General features: G+C 43.5%; 1 protein-coding gene across 4 annotated transcripts in view; it reads left to right on the forward strand.

The window, feature by feature from the left end:
* The window catches only part of MAP3K9 (mitogen-activated protein kinase kinase kinase 9), a 77,446-nt gene that overhangs the window by 13,949 nt on the left and 45,824 nt on the right, over positions 1–17,673 (forward strand). For 3 of the 4 annotated variants that reach the window (XM_064143407.1, XM_064143404.1, XM_064143416.1), the window contains exon 3: positions 15,715–15,895. In XM_064143407.1, coding sequence (XP_063999477.1) covers positions 15,715–15,895 — 181 coding nt within the window. Of the gene's footprint in view, positions 1–6,033; positions 6,114–15,714; positions 15,896–17,673 lie in introns of those variants that run through there. The other variant, XM_064143425.1, reaches the window with a different exon arrangement.

Raw genomic sequence — 17,673 nt, forward strand, 5'->3', positions numbered from 1 at the left:
CTAATTTTGAAGTTATTAAGACACTGAGAATTAGAATCATAGAATCAGTCAGGGTTGGACGGGACCACAAGGATCATATAGTTCCAACCCCCCTGCCATGGGCAGGGACACCCTACCCTAGAGCAGGCTGCCCACAGCCTCAGCCAGCCTGGCCTTAAACACTTCCAGGGATGGGGCCTCAACCACCTCCCTGGGCAACCCATTTCAGCCTCTCACCACTCTAATGCTGAACAACTTCCTCCTCACGTCCAGTCTGAATCTCCCCACCTCCAGCTTTGCTCCATTCCTCCCAGTCCTGTCACTCCCTGAGAGACTCAAAAGTCCCTCCCCATCTTTTTTGTGGGCCCCCTTCAGATCCTGGAAGGTCACCTGGGAGCATCCTCTTCTACAGCCTGCACAGCTCCAACTCTTTCAGTCTGTCCTCACAGCAGAGCTGCTGCAGTCCTCTGAACATCCTCCTGGCCCTGCTCTGGACACATTCCAGCATCTCCACATCCTCTTGTAATAGTGGCTCCAGAACTGGATGCAGTACTCCAGGTGGAGTCTCAGCAGAGCAGAGTAGAGGGGGAGAATCACCTCCCTGTCCCTGCTGGCCACACTTCTGCTGCTGCAGCCCAGGCTGTGGTTGGCTTTCTGGGCTGCAAGTGCACACTGCTGGATCCTGTTGAGTTTCTCCTCCAGCAGCACTCCCAAGTCCCTCTGCTGAGGGCTGCTCTCCAGCCTGATGCTGCCCAGCCTGTAGTTGTGCTTGGCATTGCATTTTATCCAGATGCAGGACCTTGCACTTGGTCTTGTTGAAGCTCCTGAGCTTGGCTTGTGCCCACCTCTGCAGCCTGTCCTGGTCCCTCTGGATGGATCCCTGCCCTCCAGCCTGTCTGCTGCACCACACAGCTTGGTGTCATCAGCAAACTCAGTGCCTCTGTCCATGGCACCCACAGAAATGTTGAACAAGACTGGTCCCAGGACTGATCCCTGAGGGAACTCCACTTGTCACTGGCCTGCACTTGGACATTGGACCCGTTGACAGCCACTCTTTGGGTGCAGCCACCAGCTGGTTCTTTACCAATGTAGTGGTCCACCCATCAAGCCCATGTTTCACCAGCTTGGAGACCAGGATGTGGTGTGGGACAGTGTCAGAGGTTTTGCTCAGGTCCAGGTAAGTGATGTCAGTTGCAGATGACATCACAGAAACAGGGTGACCATTTACTTCAGTGCTGTTCTGTGTTTTTTTTTTTTTTTTTTGTTTGTTTGTTTGTTTTCCTTAGCTTTCTAAATTAGTGAAACAACTTCCCTCTCTCAGAGGTTTGACAGGAGTTTTCATGTTGTAGTTTAATTTTCAGTATATTTTAGTAGATTTCTGAGAGTTACCAAACGAAAATGCATCTCTTGGTAGATGGATTGTTATGGCCGAGTAGGAATTGATGTCTTCACTGTTAATTGCAAGTCAAAAATAGAAAGACTTTATGAGTCTGACATCCACAAGAACACTGTTATATTCTCCTGCCTGTCGCCAAGTAGCAGTAAGGCAGTTTCACAAATGCAGTGCCTTAACTTGCAGGCAAGAATGGAAAGAATTTCTCTTACTTCTAAGAAATGCAATGGTGTCTGTTACTGTTTAAAACCCAGCTAGTATCCTTCTCGTGTCTTTGTGCCACTGCATATCTTTTTCTGCAGGGTTCTTTCTGTTCCTAAGGAAAAAACCTGACACAGTTATGATACTAAGCACTGTCTCCAAATTGTGCATGTGGAACCATAGAACAGGTACAAGCAGACCCTTGCACCGTCATAGAATCATAGAATCAACCAGGTTGGAAGAGACCTCCAAGATCATCCAGTCCAACCTATCCCCCAGCCCTATCCAGTCAACTAGACCATGGCACTGAGTGCCTCATCCAGTCTTTGCTTGAAGACCCCCAGGGACGGTGCCTCCACCACCTCCCTGGGCAGCCCATTCCAATGGGAAATCACTCTCTGTGAAGAACTTCTTCCTAATATCATGCAGGGTGGGTACCTGTATGCTGCTCATATATGGATTCATTCTCTGGCCATTTGTGACAGGGCTGGAATAAATCTGTGTTTTTCTAAGTAGCAAGTCAGGAGTGAGAACAGGCTTGTGGTGGTGTTTCCAGGAAGCTGGAAGAACATTTTCATATCCACGTTTTAAAATGTGTTTTGGTGTTGCTCCTACTTCAGTAAGCTTAATGTGAATGCTGAGAGATTTCTGTCAGCAGCTTTTCTCATGGAAAAAAATGCCTTTCAGAATTGCAACATATATCTGAAGTAAACAAACTCATTCCTGAAACATAAGAAGTTAAGCCAATCTTCCTCTTTGAAGTCATGATTCATCACCCAAGATGATTCCTTAATATCCTATGCTGAAGGTGGTGCATATTCCATTATGACAAGGAAAACCTTAAGGTGTTGGAAGAGTGCAGGATACAGCACATGATATTTTTAACTAGCTGCTTTTTTGGGATGAGTGTACTTTTTGAGGGTAGTGTCAGTTAGATTGCCAGAGGAGACTGGTATATCTGATAACTGCTTCTTCATTGTCCAGCTGCTGATGGAAAGGTGAATTCAGTCTTCCTATGTCCCTGTGGTTTTGTTTAAGGGGGACATGAGTCCTCTCAAACTACCACATAGAGACCTGAACTTTTTCCAGATATGAAAAAGGAACAGTGACAGAACTTTGTGCAGTAAGAGGGGAAGCTATTGCAATGTATAAAGATTTGTAATGTATAATGATTTGTATACAGTGTAGCCAGTAGGACAAAGGAGGTTATGCTGCCCCTGTACTCAGCGTTAGTCAGGCCACACCTTGAGTACTGTGTTACTGTGTCAATTTCTGGGCTCCTCAATTCAACAGAGATGTTGAGGTGCTGGAAGGTGTCCAAAGAAGGGCAACGAAGCTGGGGAGGGGCCTGGAGCACAGCCCTGTGAGGAGAGGCTGAGGGAGCTGGGGGTGTGCAGCCTGCAGAAGAGGAGGCTCAGGGCAGACCTCATTGCTCTCTACAACTACCTGAGGGGAGGTTGTGGCCAGGTGGTGTTGGTCTCTTCTGCCAGGCAAGCAGCAACAGATCAAGGGGACAGTCTCAAGCTGTGCCAGGGCAGGTCTAGGCTGGATGTGAGGAGGAAGTTGTTGTCAGAGAGAGTGATTGGCATTGGAATGGGCTGCCCAGGGAGGTGGTGGAGTCGCTGTCCCTGGAGGTGCTCAAGAAAAGCCTGGATTGGCCACTTAGTGCCATGGTCTGGTTGACTGGACAGGACTGGGTGCTAAGTTGGACTGGATGATCTTGGAGGTCTCTTTCAACCTGGCTGATTCTGTTATTCTATAATTATGCTGCTTGGTTTCATCATCATTTCTTAAGATCGAGAAGAAGAGTCTCTCACAGAATAGGTCTATCTTTGAGTCCCAGCCTGCTGAAGACTTGTTACGGTGTCAATGGCAGTGGAGTGCAGCATTATTCAGGATTCTCAGAACAAAGTAGCCAAAGGACAGCCAGTCTCTCCTATGAGCTGTTTGTGTTACTACCACACATACCAATTCCACACTGCTTTCTCTATGTGTTGTTTTATTACTCAGGCTTTTATTATAATACCATTTTTAGTTGAAACTAGAAACACCTTCCCTCCAAACTTTCTCTAATGCATATAGAGATTCCATGTTATCTCTGAAATCCCCATGTCCTTTGAATACTGTATGTGATGGTTTGGGTATTTTGTGCCCCCCTCCCCCCCATTTTGTAAGATCACCCAGACTAAGTGACTCTGGAAATTGAATGAAGGTTTATATTTACAGCTTAGCACAATATACAAGCAGATATTTACAATAGATACAGTTATATACAGAAATATACAAGTTAAAAAAATAAAACAGGAACAGAACACCCCTCCCAGAAACCTGAGTCCCCAGGAGGGGCTCACAACTGCCCTTCCACCTTCTGCCACCCCTCTCTACTTTACCCTAGATGTTGCCTTGTGCCTAAGGAAGATTAGAGGGTTGACCAGGGGAGTTAGGAAGCAGGTGGATTAGTCACACAGATGGCAGGTTAGGTTAGAGAGAGATGCATCGCAAAGCCCAGACAGAGTCTCTTGTTCTTATACATCTCAATAGGCCTATGAGTGCAGCAGACATCACCATTGTTTTCTTCTCACAGTCTGTAATTTAATTCTTCTCACCAAAACATTCTAGCTAGCTTCAAACTAGCACACTGTACTACCAAAGTCCTAGATGATTTTTGGAACTACACACCATGTTTCTAGTCAGCTGTACAACATCTTTCTCTGATGCTTCATCAAACAGACTTCTGGGAATTGGTTTGGCTCTTGAGAGTTGCTAAGATATGCTGCTTGTTTTACTACTAAAAATCCTTCATTTGAAAAATGAGCAAGGCCTCAACCTTGATGATTTGTAGGCTTTCTGTTTAGATGTGTAGCAAATGATAGTCTGTGTGCCAAGAGCTCATGAGCTATTAATAGGTAGCTTAGTAGTATTTCTGCCACTAAGATTTTGTTATTGCAACAATTCCTGTGCTTAAACTGGGTGTTCCTGAGAGCTAGTATAGCTACATTGCTGTAAAGATGGTATGTGTAAGGACAGTGGAGTATTCAAGAACAGACCATGCAGTCCATTTTTCAGAAATTCTGAAAATGAGAAAAATCCCACAGCTTTGATTAACAGAACTCAGTATGCCTAATTCTACTCCCTAGAGTGCTGTCAATGTTGTCCTTGGGTTTATTGATTGACTTTTTCTTGTAGTCTGTCACATAGTGTGTGGCTTTAGTATGATTATAGTCATCTGTGGAATATTCCTAATGCTTCATCAGGATAATGTGGAGTCACTTAGATTCTTTGATCATAGAGTAGGCTGGGTCAGAAAATGAACAGAAATCTAAGGTCAGAAATGTAACTACTTGCTGATAACTTTACTGCATGAGCTCTTCTCTTGCATGGACTAGTATGTACAGCACTGCAGCACTACTGTCTTTTTCAGTAGCTGGCATATATTCTCAGCTTAAGGCAGAACTCAACAGTATTCAAGAAGGTCTGAATTTCACTGCTGACAGCTGCAGCTTGGTTGTTACTGACTTTTTCACAGAGATATTTCAATTGAAGCCAAGGCAAAGTGGTTCTGCGCTGCCTTTTCCAACATGAATTTCGTGTTTTGATTTGCCTGGAAATGGCTTTCACTGAAGCAGCATTCTTATTAAATCTCTTTTCAGAAAGTCTCTTGAGTGGCAGTTCATGAATGTCATTCATGCTGTTCTGCTCTGCCCTTTTTTTTGTTGTTGCCTAATACAGCTCTTGATTTGGTGCAAGCGTTCAAACGGATACGATTTGGCGAAGCACTGTGTTGGATGCAGATGTAATTACATTTTTTTCCTTAGAGTGTTTGACTTACTATGAAAGGCACAATAACCCATGCCTGAGTTAGAAGGTTGTCCCAATGTATGCTAGGATTTAGTCTGAAACCGTAGCTAACAGCTCCATTTTCCCAGGAAACTCAGCTGGGGCTCCCTAGGAGCATTCAAAGTGTTTTGTACCAGATCACTAAAGTGATAAGACTTTTTCTCAGCTTGGCTGGGTGAAAGGATCGATTCTAAATATATCTTGGCTCAGCAGGCCTTCCATATCCCCTCCCCCCATTATGCATTAGCTCTTTAGAGTCACTGTACAACACAGCTTAAAATCCAAGAACTGCTGTGCTGTCAGATCCATCACCTCCTCTAGCTTGATAGAAGAGGACAGTCGGCCAGCTTTGTGGATTTGCTGAGCCCTCACACGTACCAAATAATGGAAAAAGCTTTTGCTTCCAAGGTATATACTAGGACAGAAAAAAGTGTTGTTGCTGTATGACTAGTTACCAATGAGAGAAAATGCTTGCTTATTAGAGAATCATAGAATCATCAGGGTTGGAAGCAACTACAAGGAATTAGTAGAGACCATATTTGTATTCTTTGTTTTTCCTTCCAAGATGTGAAGTTTTGAATGAGTCTTGAGTTCTGTGCTCCACAGGATCTTTTGCAACAGTTATTAGCCTTCTGCAGCACAAACAAATATTAGGATAAGGATGCAGCTCTACTGAAATGAACAGCAGAGAACCCAACAGGAGGTAGGTAAAGGCTGCATGTGGAAAGCCTGAACTCAGTCCATGTGCAGATCTGTTAATCACTTTAAGTACTTTGAGTGCAGGATCAGGACCAGATTGCTCATTATCTGGATACTTGTGAAGCAAAGCTGTGCCGGCTGATAATGGGAAGGTAGAGCTGAAACTGCAAATTAGATTTTGGCAAACTGCTACTATATGAGGTCTCCATTTTGGAGCAGGTTTTTGGAATCTTTTCCCAAAAGCTTAGTTCTGTCCTCCAAGCAGTGTGCCAGTGTACTACTAGCAGGCCTTAAAAAAAGGAGCACCTGGCAAGCTCAGTCTCTTCTCCCCTTTGTAACAGTGCTGCTTTTTTGACTTCTTAGGCAAGCTGCAGACTTACTAGCTAGCTTCTGACCCTCTGAGACTGTGACTCTTGGACAATGCAGCAATATACTAAATTTATCCTCTCATCTAATATCCAGTGTTTGTTTACCACCACCACCACTTAAGATGAAATGTACCTTGGAAGTTTTGCCTATTCGTGGGAAGGAAAAACAGGATTGGAACAATCATAGAAGCTTCAGTGAAATGTTTGAGAAGATTTTCATTTGATCTATAGATAATTCTTCCAATAAGGACTGTTCAAAAACTGTATAGGACTGCACTCAATATTTCCTATAACTACTGTACCTTCTGAATAAGAACCCTGGTGATTTCAAAGTGTGTTGCATTTCTTCAGAGTACAGTCAAAATTTTTATCTGTTTTCCAGGTAAAAGAAAGTATAAAAAGTAGTAGTTGGACCATGCAGGAAGGAAATCATGCTTATCTTGCTTTTATAAGATAGTCTCTATTAAAAAAGATAATTATTGGATGGATTTCATGACCTCCTAGTAACTGGGGAATTTCATAAAATCATAGCATCAGTCAGGGTTGGAAGGGACCACAAAGAGCATCTAGTTCCAATCCCCCTGCCATGGGCAGGGACTCCCTACCCTAGAGCAGGCTGCCCACAGCCTCAGCCAGCCTGGCCTTAAACACCTCCAGGGATGGGCCCTCAACCATCTCCCTGGGCAACCCATTTCAGCCTCTCACCACTTTCATGCTCAACAACTTCCTCCTCATGTCCAGACTGAATCTCCCCATCTCCAGCTTTGCTCCATTCCCCCTAATCCTCTCACTCCCTGACAGCCTCAAAAGTCCCTCCCCAGCTTTTTTCAGATCCTGGAAGGCCACAAGAAGGTCACCTGGGAGCCTCCTCGTCTCCAGACTCCACATCCCCAGCTCTTTCAGTCTGTGCTCACAGCAGAGCTGCTGCAGCCCTCTGAGCATCCTTGTGGCCCTTCTCTGGACACACTCCAGCATCTCCACATCCTTCTTGTAGTGGGGGCTCCAGAACTGGATGCAGTACTCCAGGTGGGGTCTCAGCAGAGTGCAGTATAGGTGGGAGAATCACCTCCCTGGCCCTGCTGGCCATACTTCTGCTGCTGCAGCCCAGGCTGTGGTTGGCTTTCTGGGCTGCAAGTGCACACTGCTGGCTCCTGTTGAGTTTCTTGTCCACTGGCACCACCAAGTCCCTCTTCTCAGGGCTGCTCTCTAGCCACTCACTGCCCAGCCTGGATTTGTACTTGGGTTTGCCAACTGAAAGTGTTCAAACTAGTAATGCATGTAGAAGACAGTCAAATGCATTTGAGCAAAGCAAAGATTGTACTGAGATTGTAGGGAGATGTGTACAAAAATTAATGTAAACTTAAATGGTCAGTCCCTCTTGTGGAATTCCAGAGGGTGTGTGTCAGGTGAGAAATTACATTTCTCGTGTAGTATTAATATGTTTGTCATCACAGAACCTCTGCCCAGTAGTAGAATTTCTCAGAAAGTGCCTGTAAGAGGGAAGTGTTGCTTTGTGTGTGATCAGAAGTTACAACAAGCCGATAACCACTAGGTTACTAAAGACAAGTTCCAGGGGGAAACAAGGCTTGCAGGTATGTTGCCCACTGCACATGAGCAGTGGGCAACAATGTAGGTCAGTAGGACAAGAGAGGTTATTCTTCCTCTGCACTTAACACTGGCTAGGCCACTCCTTGAGTACTGTGTCCAGTTCTGGGCTTCTCAATTGAAGAAAGATGTTGAGATATTGGAATGTCTCTAGAGAAGGGCAACAAAGCTGGTGAGAAGCCTGGAACACAATCTCTGTGAGGAGAGGCTGAGGGAGCTGGGGGTGTGCAGCCTGCAGAAGAGGAGGCTCAGGAGTGACCTCATTGCTCTCTACAACTACCTGAAGGGAGGTTGTAGTCAGGTGGGGGTCAGGTAAGCAGCAACAGAGCAAGGGGACACAGTCTCAAGTTGTGCCAGGGCAGGTCTAGGCTGGATGTTAAGAGGAACTTCTTGCTGGAAAGAGTGATTGGCATTGGAATGGGCTGCCCAGGGAGGTGGTGGAGTCTCTGTGGCTGGAGGTGTTGAAGCGAAGCCTGGCTGGGTCACTTAGTGCCATGGTCTGGTTGATTGGACAGTGCTGGGTGCTAGGATGGACTGGATGAGCTTGGAGGTCTCTTCCAACCTGGTTGATTCTATGAAAGATGGTATTACAAAAATAAAGGAGGAGTTTGGTTCTCCTTGGTTCAGAATTCCTGGGTGCACTGGGCACACATCACAGAATTCTGAACACCTATAGTCTGAGAGCATGCGCAGGCAAGTTGGAGCGGCACCAACCTTACCACCATGATGGCCTTCTGAGACAGTTGCCTATGAGCTGTGCTGTCTATGCATCTGAGGAGCTCTGCTGGCCAGGGGATAGGGTGAGTATAGCCTGCCTGTTCATTGATCAATAGAGCTACTTGAGATTGTTTGTTATGTTTTATTCACCACTGCAGTTTCTCCCTGTGGCTGTAGCAGGTGAGCCAAAGGTATTGTGTATGTACCTTTCTTGTGATGGTTTTAGTGTTTAAGCTATAACAAAAGTATGGAAACTGTACCCAGAGTGAGGCACCCATGTGTGAGAGTGTTCCCTGGCCCAAAGAATTCACTGAAACAGTGCCATCAGAGTTGTCCAGTCTCAGATAACTGTATTCTGTGGTCTGAAAAACAAGCCCTTAGAAAACATGTGGGGTTGAGTGAGGAGACTTTATTCAAGACAGGATTTCCTGTAACAGATTGGCTCAGTTTTGGACATGTTCTGCCATCTGTAGGTGGGAGAGTCTGGATCCTGTAATACGAATCAGACTTTTTTTTTTTCCTTCCTCCTCTGGCACACCTTCAGCTTCAATAAGCCCTTAGCTGACTTCTGAAACTAGTGTAAAGCCATATACTGACAAATTTGGAATTGTTTGGAAATGGAAATATTCCCTTTCAGCTCTTTTGCTCGAGAGTTCTGCTGTGTTGCTGGCAGGGAGAAGTTTAATGGTAATACTTCCTCATGAGGATCTGGTTTGCTCTTAAATTCTACCATGGAGAAGACTTGTAGCTGATGTTTTGCATTTAAGAGTCTCAAGGTGAAAAAGCCTCTGTTTCTGTGCAGATTTTTACTGTGCTCCTTTCTTTCTGTAAATCTCTTGTACCTGGAATGTGACGTATCTGGTACATCTCCTTACAGTACCTGATTTATCTAAATGGATGAAGTGGATGGCTGATGCTTGTCCACTACTTGCCATTTTACACTTGGGTCAGCTAAACCATAGCAAGCCATTCTGTGTGCAGGATGGAGAAAGCAATAGAATGTATCCAATATTCCTGCCCACAGTGAATACTCAGCTGCAGCAATGGTCTTTCACATTCCAGCTATGAAAGGCTAAGAGCTGAGCTCCCTTCTTTGTAGCTAGCTGCCTGCCTGCTCTTAAAAATAGTGATCATACAGAAAGAGATGAGCAAGGACCTATGGTAAAAAAAGTATTGTCTGCAGGTGGTCGAATTGCCTTGGGGTGATCTGCAAAAATATCCAAGTGCAGTGAAAGAGCACTTGGTATTATTCTGAGAAAGAGAAGATGATTTAGGTGGCGTCATTCTGGGTGAGGTTGAGTTCCTTTGCTGTTTTTCAGGTTTTGAGGTCTTATGTAGCAGTCTTCTCACTTCAAACTAAGAAAGTAAGAATAGTTATGGTGAAGCATTGGGACTAAAGGAGAAATTGATCCGAAAGCAAAGATAAGAATAGGGAGGCTCATCCAGCCTGGCCTTAAACACCTCCAGAGATGAGGCCTCAACCACTTCCCTGGGCAACCCATTCCAGGCTCTCAGCACTCTTATGCTGAACAACTTCCTCCTCACATCCAGTCTTAATCTCCCCACTTCCAGCTTTTCTCCATTCCCCCTAATCCTGTCACTCCCTGAGAGCCTAAAATGTCCCTCCCCAGCTTTTTTTGAAGGCCCCCTTCAGATACCGGAAGGCCATAAGAAGGTCACCTCAGAGCTTCCTCTTCTCCAGACTGAATGAGACACTTAGTGCCGTGGTCTAGTTGGCTGGCTAGGGCTGGGTGCTAGGTTGGCCTGGATGATCTTGGAGGTCTCTTTCAACCTGGTTGATTCTATGAAAGAATGGCAGGCATTCTGGCTCTGAAATCTTGACTCCATTGCCTCAGCTGGGGAAAAGTTATATGGAAGTTAAATGTGAAGCCAGCGTTCATCCATCAAGTCAGAAATATATTCTGGTGTACCCCAGATAACAAATCCAGCTTGTTTCCCCTATGGTAGGCATCCTTGTCTTCTGGCCTGCTCCCTTCCATATTTCTTCCTGCATGCTTTCAATTCTTGTTGAACTCAGTCCTTTTCTTATTCCTTTGTTTCTCCCTTCACTTAATGATTGTAATAATTTCCATCAGGCTACATGTTCATTAGCTAACAGATTTCTGTTCTTCTGTGCCAGGCTTGCTGAGTAGCATTGCCCACAAGCAAATGACTTGGTGTGAACTCTAAGATAGACCATACAAGAGACTGTCTTGTGCTTTGTTTTTTTTTTTTTTTGGTTCCAGTTTCATTCTCATTTTTAGTATACCCTCATACTCTGCAGATTGGGAAAGAGAGCATGAAGTTGTCATGATATATGGGGGTGATGGGGAGTTTGGTTTAGTATTATGGTGGTACTGCAAGGTAATCTTGCTTTCCTTGGTATTCTATTGTTAGAAATGCTTTCCTTTTAAAGAAAAAAGTTCTCTTCCTGGTTTTCCTGGTAAGCTGTGAGCTAAATAAATTGGGAATGTAACAGCAGAGTAGTTGAAGGAGCTGGAGCTGGTACATCCAGTAAATTATGTGATGTCTGGCTGTTCATACTATTCTGTGCAATGGACACTAGCCTCTTTCCTCTAACTTCACATGTAAAAATGGGCTGGTTTTGCTGTGGGTGACCACACTGTAGTAGTTCCTCCTTGAATGTAGTTCTGCTTCTGAAGTGATGAGTCAGCTTTTAGCACAAGCAAAGCGAAGGCATTTTCTGCTCAGCTCCACACTATGCAGATAACTCTAATCCTTTCTCTAAGCTGAGGAAACAGAAAAAGGCAATTATATGGCCATATTTTGCTGCCTTGTCACTTGATTTTGAAAGAAGAAATGAAGAGCCACTTCCTGCTGAGTCTTTGATGTTACTAGCAACTGAATCAGCATGGGTCTTAAAGTGTCTATTTCCCCCTACTCTTTCTTTCCCACTGCCTTGGCCCACTGGAGACAAAGAGTGGTCTCCTAACCATCAAAAAGTGTAGTTGAAAACTAAAATAAACCTCCCAAAACTAACAAGGGAAAAATCTGACAGTGTTACAGCCTTACAGCAGAGGTTTGTGTTTGTGAGAGTAGGTTATAACTTGTTTCCTGATTGTGCTGACGTCGTATAAGCAGAAGAGTATTGAAACAGCAGCTGTGAAGTTCATTGACAACATTTTGAGGAGGAAGTTCTTCAGCATGAGAGTGGTGAGAGCCTGAAATGGATTGTCAGGGAGGTGCTCGAGGCCCCATCCCTGAAGGTGTTTAATGCCAGGCTGGATGAGGCTGTGGGCAGCCTAATCTACCCATGGCAGGGGTTTTGGAACTAGATGATCCTTGTGGTCCCTTCCAACCCTGACTGATGCTATGATTCTAGGATTTTTTTAATAACTGAATTTCCCTTGTGAAAATTTTCCTTCTGTGAAAGCAAGGACTTGATGATCTATGAAGTCTCTTCCAACCTTGGTGATACTGTGATACTGTCTTGTACATATCTTTTAAATTGACAGACCAGAATGAGAAGATTTGCTGCCTTGGTAGATAAGTGTTTTGGTGCAGATACTGTGTATTTGTGTCTGAATTTATTATTTCCCCTCCACCCCTTGCAGAAGGGAACTTATACATAAAATCATTAAACAAGAGGCAAAACCTGGTTGCAGATAAAGCTCCCAAGCAGATGAGACCATATTGGTTGGCATGAAGAAAGAATGCGTTGATAGTGTCCTAGCAACTTGGTTTGTGTTCTCCATGAAAGAGGTGTTCAAGGGGGAAACAGATAGGAATTAATATTTCAGCTATTGACAAGATTCTCTTTGAAGTCTGTGCAAACTCAAAGGGGGAAGGTTCAAAAATCTGAGAGATGTGTTTGGGAGACTCCTTGCAGTTACAAGTGAGCTTGTCAATGTTGACTAAGATAAGGAGAACTGAAATAGATACTGAAGAGAAATACAATTCTTAAGAGTTAATTTTTACAATTTGGGGTTGAAGGATTATTAGTATTAGAAGGAAATAAAAGGGGAACCAAGGATATAACTAAGGACCCAAGGACTTTCAATAAAGGCAACTCTTTCATTGTCCTTCTCTCTGGTCTTTTGTCATTGTAATTTATTTTACTTAGCCTACACCTAACCAAAGACTAAATTCATGGGTACAAAAGATCTGTGCAAAGACTAATTATTTTGTAAGGATGTAATACAGATCAAGGTAATTAGATTTAAATAACCTCTTGCCAGGAAGGTAGGTACAATTCAGCTGCGACATCTGATGCTCTGTCCTGTTACTGAGCTCTTTTAGGCAGAATCTAATCTCAAGTTGTGCTGGGGGATGTCTAGGCTGGATGTTAGGAGGAAATTCTTGCCAGAGAGAGTGATTTGTCACTATAGCAGGCTGCCCAGGGAGGTGGTGGTTATGCTGCCCCTGTACTCAGCATTGGTCAGGCCACACCTTGAGTACTGTGTCTACTTCTGGGCTCCTCAATTCAAGAGAGGTGTTGAGGTACTGGAATGTGTCCAGAGAAGGGCAGCAAGGCTGGTGAGGGGCCTGGAGCACAGCCCTGTGAGGAGAGGCTGAGGGAGCTGGGGGTGTGCAGCCTGCAGAAGAGGAGGTTCAGGGCAGACCTTATTGCTCTCTACAACTACCTGAGGGGAGGTTGTGTTCAGGTGGGGGTTAGTCTCTTCTGCCAGGCAAGCAGCAACAGAACAAGAGGACAGAGTCTCAAGTTGTGCCAGGGGAGGTCTGGGCTGGATGTTAGGAGGAAGTTGTTGGCAGAGAGAGTGATTGGCATTGGAATGGGCTGCCCAAGGAGGTGGTGGAGTCGCCGTGCCTGGAGATGTTCAAGTAAAGCCTGGCTTGGCTACTTCGTGCTGTGTTCTAGTTGATTGGCTAGGGCTCGGTTCTAGGTTGGGATGGATGATTTTGAAGGTCTTTTCCAACCTGGCTGATTCTATGATTCTACTCTGTGAACAATGAATTTGCTTGTGCTTATGTAGGGAAGAAAAAAAAGCCCAAACCCATGCTTCCTGGTTTCAGAGTTTTACTTTGTCTCTTCAACTAAACTGTACATCTATCTATATATTACTGCATTTAAATTTAAAATTGTATTTTATTACTCTACCAGCTCTACAGGCAGAATGTGTACATGTTATAAAAAGAAACTTGGCACATATGTTTTAGGAAGTTTTTCCCTCTTGCAATCATTGAGTGACTTGTGAGCAATTTCTTAGCAGTTCTTTACCTATTAGAAAGAAGGAGGAAAAGTTAGGCACAAAGGGAGCCTCTTCTTGTGCCTTTGTTTCTTATTGTGGTTCTGTTCTATGCTGAAGTGTGGCTCTAAAATGTACATGTGAAGAGAATAGTAACTCTAGGCTTCAAACCCCTCTCTTTTCTGCAGCAAGTAAAATGAAGCATTTAGTAATGTTAGGAATTTTGCAAAAGAGACAAGAACCAAGAACTTAAGCCTTGAGTCTGGTTCCTTCACAGCTTGACTTTCCTCACAAAAAATCTTGAATGAAGTAGGTTTTTTTTCTTCTCAGAGAACAAAGAGTTTGTTTCACTTTTATTACAATCAGTGCTGTATTTTAACTCAGATGTGTGTCACTTATGATGCAGAAGGCTTGAAATAACGACTTTGGCTGTTATTTAATGAGAGATCTCATTTGGATGATTGGAGAGAAACATGAGAATGAATGCAAGATTTTTAATTCCTACCTCTCTCCTGCCTCCCCTCTCCTTGTCCAAATACCTGTGTTAGCTTGAGCCTGGAACTTGAGTCTTTTTACTGACTGCTAATAATGTTTGTAAAGCTTTTTTATCTCTTAGAGGTTTTGTTATAATCTGTGACTGGTTGTGTGTTTGGGTTGGTTTTGGTGTGGGTTTTTTTTGTTTCTGTTTGTTTTTCAAGTCACACATAAAACGAGGGAACACTCTTGTTTGCTAGGAATAGGTCTCTTTAATGACATTGAAAACACATAACGGTGGTGTCTTAGTGGATTGTTGCCTTTAACTGTGAAGTCGTTGGACTAATAGTAATACAATTATTTTTGACTGTGTGGCCTTTTACAAAGTGGCTGAAAATCGTTTCACAGACTGATGGCTCTGTTAGTTATGGATGTTTAGTAGCCTATTACACTTGATGTTACATTGCTGGCACAGCTTGTGTGGTTGCTTAAAGATAAAGAGGATAATGAGGTGCTGCTAAACCTGGGTGGATACCAGGCCAGAGCCTCTGGTTCACACTCATTTCACAGCTCTCTGGGTAAAGAATATGTGCCTCATACCAAAGCGTTTTTGAGTTCAGTCTCAAGTTTGGTTTTTTTTCTTATTTTTGGCAATAACTCCTTTCCCACTGAAACATGGTAGAAACTTGGGAGTTAACTAAAGAAAATAGTTTCTTAATAATGAGAAAGGGAATCTTATGACTTGGTGGTCTTTATGAAATTTGGTATTTGGAATGTTGCTATGGATCATCCACCTTCTGCATATGGAGCTTCCACTCCAAACATTGTACCCAGCCTGTGTGTGTATCTGGATTTAAAAAAGAATAAAAATCCTCTAAGCAGTTCAAGAAAAAGATGCTATTACTGGCTTGCTGAGAGAGGATTAATTAGGAAATGTCTTCCCTTATCTGGATTTCTAGAAGTTACAGTGGTTCACGCCCTTTTACCAGAGAATTATTGTACAGCATGACACTAGCCACTGTATTAAATAATTATGTTGTTCTCTGGGGCTCGGTATTTTGGTTAAATTTGAAGTTATTTGCTACATAGCTGTTCACTTGTCAGATGAAGGGATCAGCTTAAAATAACTTGTAAAAGAGTGTGTTATGTTTGGATAATTCAAAGTCAGGGAGAATGCTGAAATTTGGAAGATCTCCAGGAAGATCATTTTGGTTTTGCATAAATACAAGCTTTACTCTGCATACCTTTTATTTCCCCCCTCCCTTTTCTCCAGTACTGATACTCGAAAAGGTGGAAAATGGAGATCTGAGCAACAAGATATTGAAGATCACGGATTTCGGCCTGGCCAGGGAGTGGCATAAAACCACCAAAATGAGTGCAGCTGGGACATATGCCTGGATGGCTCCTGAGGTCATCCGCTCCTCCATGTTCTCCAAGGGCAGCGATGTCTGGAGGTATTGGTTTGACTGTCATGGTTTGGGTGTTACCTGCCCCCCCCCCACCTCTTATGAAACCACCCAGACTAGACTCAGCCCAGCTGGGAATTAGAATGAAGCTTTATGTATACAGCATAGCACAATATGCAGGCATATATACAGTTATATGCAAAACTAAAAGTGGAATAATTTCTCTGTTCCTTGTAACTTTGCCAACCTGGGCACACTCTGAATGGATCAGTAGATGTCCTGTACCAATATGACCTCATTTGAAAAAAAGAAAAGTCTCAAAAGGTCAGTGGTGATTTTCATGAAGGAAGCTCAAGTCCCTTTATACCTGTGCAACAGTGCCAGCTTGGTCAGTAAGGACTGTGAATCACATAAGGACTGAAGATTTGCAAATAATTGAAATACTTTGTTAGTTTTTCAGAATACAGCATTTCTGGTTTTTTGGATTCCTTTATCACTTTCTGATTGTATGGTTACCAGTCATTTTTGAAAACAGGCTTAGTGTCTCTTAGTGCTTCTCTTTAAACAGAGAATCATCATCGTTGCAGAATCACAGAACATTAGGGTTTGAAAGGGGCCTCAAAATATAATCTAATCCAACCCTCCCCTCCTCCAGGGCAGAATCACCTAGAGTAGGTCACACAGGAACACATCCAGGCAGGTTTGAAATGTCTCCAGTGAAGGAGACTCCACAACTTCTCTGGGTAGCCCATTGCAGTGTTTTGTCACCTTTACAGTGAAAAAGTTTTTCCTTATGCTCACATGGAACCTTCTGTGCTCCAGCTTGCATCCATTGCCCCTTGCCATGTCATTTAGCATCTCTGAGAAGAGCCTGGCTCTGTCCTGCTGACACTCACCCTTCACATGTTTATAAACATTAATGACAGCTGTGAAACTGTTTCTAAATAAACCTCTCTCTGGTTGGCCACAACCGTGAGTCCTAGCTCAATAAGCTGAAATGAGCATGGTGTTTGAGGCATGTATGCAGAGGGTGAGTACTTGCCAGTGCAGTCACTAGCAGTGTGTCAGTGATTGTAAGCACTGAGCTTTACAGAAGCAGTCATGGACATGTGTAATAAATCCTGTCCTACCCAAGGATGCAACTTGAAATTCTTAACAGGATGAACTTTTTTATCCTATTAGGTGGCCTTCCTCTTGTCCACTTCAACCTCTTGATTAATCACTCAAGTTGATTGCTTTTTTTTTTTGCCTGACAACCTTTCAGCTAGGCTGTGCAGCGTCTACAAAATTGGCTGTCTCTGTCTCTAGCATTCATAAACCCTTTTATTTCAACACCTTTTCCTTAAAGCTCGTTAGAATAACACTGCTGGCTGAATTGTTGCTCATCTGTTTTAAAAGATTCTCATTCTACTTGTGTTCTCACTGTACAAACAGATAAAGGAGATGCCAAAAAAGATGCTTACTAGGACTGAGATTTCCTGAGTTAATCTTACAATAAATAACTGCTTCATGCAATTCCTTTTAAACTGTGTCAATTAAATTAAATTTGTTGTTGTTATTGTTTGGATGTTTTGCTTTTACGTTTTGGGTTCCTTTTTTGGAGGTTTGTTTTGTTTTGGATTTGTTTTTTTTCTGGTTGGTTGGTTTTGACTTAGTTGCAATAGTTCCTATTTAAGGAACTAACTTGAAAGTTCCTTGGGAAACAGCCCTTAAAAACAAAGGGGTCCAGGAAGGTTGGACCTACTTCAAGAAAGAACTTGTGAAGGTACAGGAGCAGCTGTGCCATTGTGCCGGAAGATGACCTGATGAGGGAGGCAGCCAGACTG

Source organism: Pogoniulus pusillus, chromosome 1 (genome assembly GCF_015220805.1).
Source record: "Pogoniulus pusillus isolate bPogPus1 chromosome 1, bPogPus1.pri, whole genome shotgun sequence".
NCBI lineage: Eukaryota > Metazoa > Chordata > Aves > Piciformes > Lybiidae > Pogoniulus > Pogoniulus pusillus.